Source organism: Cynoglossus semilaevis, chromosome 13 (assembly GCF_000523025.1).
Source record: "Cynoglossus semilaevis isolate Cse_v1.0 chromosome 13, Cse_v1.0, whole genome shotgun sequence".
Classification (NCBI taxonomy): domain Eukaryota; kingdom Metazoa; phylum Chordata; class Actinopteri; order Pleuronectiformes; family Cynoglossidae; genus Cynoglossus; species Cynoglossus semilaevis.
In genome coordinates this window covers 1,587,019-1,594,137 of record NC_024319.1, presented here as the reverse complement: position 1 = coordinate 1,594,137, position 7,119 = coordinate 1,587,019, and the positions used below count along the sequence as shown (strand labels likewise).

The window sequence follows — 7,119 nt, the reverse complement described above, 5'->3', positions numbered from 1 at the left end:
AGCGATTCTCTGGATAAACATGGTTTCACGTTGAACTCAGAGGAAGTGACATCATCACACAGGCAGGGTCACCAGGCCACTTCACCCGGACACAACATGAAGAAGTGTTGGTGTTTGTTTGTTGTTGAATTCCGTTCAGTAATGCATGTTTAAGTGTAACATGTTTCCAGCGTCTCCTCGGTGCTGGAAACATGTATAAAAGTGTGTGTGTGTCTGTAGTACGGACAGTCAGACAGTTACCGCGTTGCCACCACACAGGACAAAGATGACCGATCCCCCAAGAAGAAGAAGGGGGGCACCAAAGACATGGACGACCTGAAGAAGGAGGTGCCTATTGTAAGTACCGCCCACATCTGTCACCTGGTGAAGTGAATGTTTTTGACCAATGAAAAGCTGTGAAAATGTTGAAGAATCTTCAACGTGACGTTTGACTGGATCTGCGTCGAACAGAAGAGAAACGTAATGTTTTACTAAAGCAGACAATTTGGTCAGTGAAACACCAGTAACAGACTGCAGGGGGCGCCATACGTGGCTGCTCTGATTCTCTAGTCTTTCAGGTGAACTGCATGCACAAAGTTAAATCTTTAATTCATTTGACGACATTCTTCTTAAACCAATCACAGACAATGATTCAACATTTTTAAAACTATTTTCTAATTTATTTTTTTTTTACAATATTTTTTTTCAGACGGAACACAAGATGTCTGTGGAGGAAGTGAGCCGAAAATTTCAGACCGACATCGTCCAGGTGAGGTCGACAGGTTCTCTCTGCGGCTGCATCGTACGGCGTTGTTTAACCACGTGACTGACAGCACTTCTCTCTCTCACCACCAGGGGCTGACCAACGCCAGGGCTGCAGAGTTTCTGCTGAGGGATGGTCCAAACGCTCTCACCCCTCCCCCCACCACTCCAGAGTGGGTCAAGTTCTGTCGTCAGCTGTTTGGTGGCTTCTCCGTCTTGTTGTGGACCGGCGCCATCCTCTGCTTCCTGGCCTACGCCATTCAGGCCGCCACGGAAGACGATCCCGCTGGAGACAACGTGAGCAGGACACACACACACACACACACACACACAGAGAGAGTGTATTATTTGCAGCTGTATGTGTTGACAAGAATCTGTTGGTACGATCCTGGAGGCAGGACTTCAGATGTAGAGGTGAAATATTTCAGTGTAGGATGTTCTCTCACCCCCCGTAAACCTGTCCCTCCCCCTCAGTTGTACCTGGGAATCGTCCTCACCGCCGTCGTCGTCATCACCGGCTGCTTCTCCTACTTCCAAGAAGCCAAGAGTTCCAAAATCATGGAGTCCTTCAAGAACATGGTTCCTCAGGTGAACATTTCATTTCTCAACAGTCGGACTGAGTCACAGTCACAGACGATGAAGATGATGAAGATGATGAAGATGATCTCACCATGATCTCACCATGTTAGGGTTGTGTGTGTGTGTGTGTGTGTGTCTGCAGAAAGCCCTGGTGATCCGTGAAGGTGAGAAGGTCCAGATCAACGCTGAGGAGGTGGTGGCCGGTGATCTGATTGAAGTGAAGGGCGGAGACAGGATTCCCGCCGACATCAGGGTGGTGTCAGCTCACGGCTGCAAGGTGAACGCACCAACACGCACACACGCGCCGATGATCGGTGATCAACAGGACTGATCGGACCAGCGAGTCTGGTCTGGTCGCTGGTTTGTTCAGGGGATTCTGGGTATTTGTTTCACTGTGGTTTACGTTCAGGTGGACAACTCCTCCCTGACCGGGGAGTCTGAACCCCAGAGCAGGTCACCTGACTGTACCCACGACAACCCCCTGGAGACCAGGAACGTCGCCTTCTTCTCCACCAACTGTGTTGAAGGTAGAACCGCAGTATGATGTCATCGTGACATCACAGTGGCTGACACAGACTCCTGATCTGGAACCTTCTCTTCGACCCAGGTACCGCACGTGGCATCGTCATCTGCACCGGAGACCGCACCGTCATGGGCCGCATCGCCACTCTGACCTCAGGGCTGGAGACGGGCAAGACCCCCATCGCCAAGGAGATCGAGCACTTCATCCACATCATCACGGGAGTGGCCGTCTTCCTGGGCATCACCTTCTTCGTCCTGGCCCTGGTCCTGGGCTACAGCTGGCTGGAGGCCGTCATCTTCCTCATCGGCATCATCGTGGCCAACGTGCCTGAGGGGCTGCTGGCCACTGTCACTGTGAGTACTGCACCGAGTACTGCACTGAGTACTTCACTGAGTACTTCACGTTGTAGTATTATATAGTTAGATATACTTGCAGTATTGTGTAGTAATATATTTCTCCTGTGGTATTTGTTTAGTCTTGAGTTCAAAAACTCAAAAAAAGTAATGTAATCCCTGAAGACTGTGAGACACCTACTGGACAGAGACGGGACTACAGTGGATGATGAAAACATTTAAAAACTCCCACTGATAATGAAACCATGCATTAACATGTACTGTAGGTTAGGTGAGTATTAAGTACTCTGTAAACTTTTAAAGTACTTTATACTAGGTTTAAAAAGTGGAGTTACCTGGGGGCGGGGGGGGGAGGGGAGGGGTCTTATGACCTGTGCTCGATTAGTTTAGTAACACTAACTAGTTAGGAACAATCAATCATGGAGAATTCACTATAGAGTAACACTGCCCTCCAGTGGCGCCTAGCTGAAAGAACCCGGCCGGCTGCCGTGAGTCCTCTGTGTAAAAATAGCCCCCGGTAGCCCGGGGTCAGGAGTTCCATTGACCTCCAGCAGGTGTGATCATGGTCCACGCTCCGTCTGCAGGTGTGTCTGACCCTGACCGCCAAACGTATGGCCAAGAAGAACTGTCTGGTGAAGAACCTGGAAGCTGTGGAAACCCTGGGCTCCACCTCCACCATCTGCTCCGACAAGACGGGCACCCTGACCCAGAACAGGATGACCGTGGCCCACATGTGGTTTGACAACCAGATCCTCGAGGCCGACACCACCGAGGACCAGTCTGGTCAGTCACTGTCAGGACTCCTCGTCGTCTTCGTCGTCTTCTTCCTTCACAGCCGTGCCCTGATGACCGGCGCCCTCTTGTTTCCACTCCAGGTGCTGCGTTCGACAAGACGTCGGTGACGTGGCTGTCCCTGGCACGCGTGGCCGCTCTGTGCAACCGCGCGCAGTTCAAAGCTGGACAGGACTCCGTGACCATCCTGAAGCGTGACGTCGCCGGCGACGCCTCAGAGTCGGCGCTGTTGAAGTGCATCGAGCTGAGCTGCGGCTCGGTCCGAATGATGAGGGACAGGAACAAGAAGGTGGCTGAGATCCCCTTCAACTCCACCAACAAGTACCAGGTGAGTGTGTGTCTGTGTCTGTGTCTGAGTCTGTGTCTGTGTCTGTGTCTGTGTGTGTCTGTGTCCATCAGATACTGCAGTTTGTGTTATATATGATGATAGTTTGGTGAGGAATTCTGGGACGTTCTGTCTCTTTCTTTAGCTCTCAGTGCACGAGACCGAGGACCCCAACGACAACCGTTACCTGCTGGTGATGAAGGGCGCTCCGGAGAGGATCCTGGAACGCTGCTCCACCATCCTGCTGCAGGGCAAGGAGCAGCCAATGGACGAAGAGCTGAAGGATTCGTTCCAGAACGCTTACATGGAACTGGGAGGACTGGGAGAGAGAGTACTGGGTGAGGAGAGAGAGAACACGGCATGAAAATGTGGAGTTGAGGATCAGGAGACGTGAGGACGCAGTGTCACTGTCAGTGTCAGTGTTACTATATGACGTCATCAGGAACAGGTCTTCTCTGTGGAGGCAGCCATGTTTGGTCACCATGGTTACATGGTCACGTCAGTCCACACTAGTCAAACTAAACGAAATTTGGACCTCAATTGCAATATGTTCCTTCACCACTAGATGTCGCGAATTCCACACAGTTTATCTTTATGTGGCTCTGAGACCACGTGACGTACATGTCCAATAAAAGCTGACTGTACACATAACGTTCACTCCTGAAGCCGACGCTACTTGCCATCTAGTGTCGACTGTCGGTACTGCGCCACACAGATGTGACAGAACAAAGAACGGTCAGTTGTTTTATGTAATGTTAAAAAACACTGACTTGATGACCACAACATTGTAATAATCCTGGTCCATATGACGTCATTACAGTTTCCTCTTTACACTCAGACTGTGATTATTTCATGGATTTAATGTGTTTTTATCTTTACAGAAGAATCAGTGAGTTTCAGTTTTATTTCTGTTGGAGTAGTAAACGCAGTACTGTGAGTACTCTGTGTCAGTGATGTACACGGCCTCTAACACGTCACGTGTTTCATCGTCCGTCAGGTTTCTGCCACCTGATGCTTCCAGAGGATCAGTATCCAAAGGGTTTCGCCTTTGACACAGATGACGTCAACTTCCAGACGGACAACCTGTGTTTCGTGGGACTCATGTCCATGATCGACCCACCCCGCGCCGCCGTGCCCGACGCCGTGGGCAAATGTCGATCAGCTGGAATCAAGGTGAGGCTGAGTCACGTGACCGTGTCTTTACTCTGCCTGAACCAGGAACGCGTGCGTCATGTGTGTCCATCCTGTCGTCTCAGGTCATCATGGTCACAGGAGATCATCCAATCACTGCCAAGGCCATCGCAAAGGGCGTGGGCATCATCTCAGAAGGCAATGAAACGGTGGAGGACATCGCAGCTCGTCTCAATATACCTGTCAGTCAGGTGAACCCCAGGTACAGGCCGTTCACACAGAAACACTGACGCAGACGCGGTGAACGCAGCCATGACGTATGTTTCAACGTCTGTGTTCAGGGACGCCAAGGCCTGTGTGATCCACGGTACCGACCTGAAAGATCTGTCCCAGGATCAGATGGACGACATCCTGAGGAATCACACTGAGATTGTGTTTGCCAGAACCTCCCCACAACAGAAACTCATCATTGTGGAGGGATGTCAGAGACAGGTCGGAAAAAAGTTTGAGAATTTTTTATTTCACCATTATTTATAAAAAAGTTTTAATATGAATTATCAGCAGATTTATATGTCACCACAGAGCAAAAAGGCTTTCGAATTATGGTTTCAAGTAATGTAAGTGCCATACACTCCTACGACAGCAGATGGCGCCATTTACCTTTGTAAGAAGTGTCCCTCAGCGTCACGTCGAACAAAACAAAAGACTTGTTCATACTTAGACATTTGTATAGAAACATTTAATTTTTAATGGTTTTAATTTTTTTATAAATTTCTCGTAGGTTCGGACATTATTTTTCACATTAATTATTTCACTCTAAATAAAATAAATATTCAAATGAATAGAATTCAAACGAATTAGAAATTGACTTTTTTTTTAAAGAAAGATGAACCCCCCCCTCACCTCCTCACCCGCTCCATCTGTGTCTCTGACAGGGCGCCATCGTGGCCGTGACAGGTGACGGTGTGAACGACTCTCCTGCCCTGAAAAAAGCCGACATCGGTGTTGCCATGGGGATCTCAGGCTCCGACGTGTCCAAACAGGCGGCCGACATGATCCTGCTGGACGACAACTTCGCCTCCATCGTCACAGGAGTGGAAGAAGGTGAGATGAGGACGTGGACCCACAGACAGGAAGACGGGTGTTGCTTCTGTTGGTTTGTTATAACAACATTTCTGTGATCGAACCGTCTCCTCCTCCGTCTCCTCAGGTCGTCTGATCTTCGACAACCTGAAGAAGTCCATCGCCTACACACTGACCAGCAACATTCCAGAAATCACACCCTTCCTCTTCTTCATCATCGCCAACATCCCTCTGCCGCTGGGAACCATCACCATCCTCTGCATCGACCTGGGCACTGACATGGTGACCTTTGACCCCAGCCTCTGTGTTTGTTCCATCGTTACGGCCTGACGTGGCGGTTCTAAGGTTCTCCTTGTCTCCAGGTTCCTGCCATCTCTCTGGCCTACGAAGCAGCTGAGAGTGACATCATGAAGCGTCAGCCCAGGAACCCCTTCAGAGACAAGCTGGTCAACGAGAGGCTCATCAGCATCGCCTACGGACAGATTGGTAGGTGGAGGTGGAGACCCCCCCCCCCCCACCCCCCCCCCCCCCCCCGACAGAAAGGGGGGAGTTGTGGAATGAAGTTTTAGTCTCAGTTTGACTGACAGTGATTCTGTGTTAAAGTCTCCCTCCTCACCCCTCCCCTTCATGACAGTCAGTGGACTGGTCAGTGGACTGGTCAGTGGACTGGTCTGTGGACCGGTCTGTGGTCTTGGTGAAGATGAACTTTAGAACCGTGTTCCCTGCCGTTGTTCTCCAGGGATGATCCAGGCTCTGGGAGGATTCTTCGCCTACTTTGTCATCCTGGCTGAGAACGGTTTCCTGCCCTCCTACCTCGTGGGCCTCAGGCTGAACTGGGACGACCGCTCGCTCAACGACCTAGAAGACAGCTACGGACAAGAATGGGTCAGTCGTCACGTTTTTAGGAGCATACTGCCACCTACTGTAGTGGAGTGTGTGGTGTCATGGTCATGACCGGTGACTGGTTTTTAACCCAATGACAGTTGTCAGTGATTTATATCAATTTCTAACCCATTCCCGACACATCGTTACCCCCTGGTGGTGATAATGGAAATGACAGTTCACCACATTCAAATATAATTACAGTTGATTCTGTGATAACCAGATGATTAAATCACGTGGTATGGTGCACTTCACTGAGTGACCTGCAGTGGGACGGTGGTGCCACCCGTGTCATGACTCTGACCTTTGACCTCTGCAGACGTACGAGCAGAGGAAGATCGTGGAGTTCACCTGTCACACGGCGTTCTTCGTCAGCATCGTGGTGGTGCAGTGGGCCGACGTCATCATCTGTAAGACCAGACGGAACTCTGTGTTCCAGCAGGGCATGAAGTGAGTCTGTGGTTATTATGGGCTGTTTGACCAGCAGCAGATGGAGAACGGTTCTCACACCTCCCCTCCCTCCCCCTCCCCTCCCTCACTCCCCCTCTTTCTGTCCAGGAACAAAATCCTGATCTTCGGCCTGTTTGAGGAGACCGCTCTGGCCGCCTTCCTGTCCTACTGTCCAGGGATGGACGTGGCCCTCAGGATGTACCCTCTAAAGTGAGGACATGAGTCCAGCCCCCCCTCCCTCCCCCACATCAGTGTTGTCT

General features: G+C 50.5%; 1 protein-coding gene across 5 annotated transcripts in view; it reads left to right on the top strand.

The window, feature by feature from the left end:
- Positions 1-7,119, top strand: part of atp1a3b (ATPase Na+/K+ transporting subunit alpha 3b) — a 17,273-nt gene that overhangs the window by 9,679 nt on the left and 475 nt on the right. For 2 of the 5 annotated variants that reach the window (XM_017037840.2, XM_008322822.3), the window contains exons 3-21: positions 220-336; positions 689-748; positions 835-1,038; positions 1,216-1,329; positions 1,463-1,597; positions 1,730-1,847; positions 1,928-2,196; positions 2,781-2,979; positions 3,072-3,316; positions 3,459-3,651; positions 4,311-4,486; positions 4,570-4,706; positions 4,786-4,936; positions 5,380-5,548; positions 5,655-5,809; positions 5,890-6,013; positions 6,267-6,412; positions 6,729-6,859; positions 6,968-7,098. In XM_017037840.2, coding sequence (XP_016893329.1) covers positions 220-336; positions 689-748; positions 835-1,038; positions 1,216-1,329; positions 1,463-1,597; positions 1,730-1,847; positions 1,928-2,196; positions 2,781-2,979; positions 3,072-3,316; positions 3,459-3,651; positions 4,311-4,486; positions 4,570-4,706; positions 4,786-4,936; positions 5,380-5,548; positions 5,655-5,809; positions 5,890-6,013; positions 6,267-6,412; positions 6,729-6,859; positions 6,968-7,073 — 2,949 coding nt within the window. In that variant the 3' untranslated portion in view covers positions 7,074-7,098. Of the gene's footprint in view, positions 1-219; positions 337-688; positions 749-834; positions 1,039-1,215; positions 1,330-1,462; positions 1,598-1,729; positions 1,848-1,927; positions 2,197-2,780; positions 2,980-3,071; positions 3,317-3,458; positions 3,652-4,310; positions 4,487-4,569; positions 4,707-4,785; positions 4,937-5,379; positions 5,549-5,654; positions 5,810-5,889; positions 6,014-6,266; positions 6,413-6,728; positions 6,860-6,967; positions 7,099-7,119 lie in introns of those variants that run through there. The other 3 variants (XM_025061273.1, XM_008322823.3, XM_008322824.3) reach the window with 2 other exon arrangements.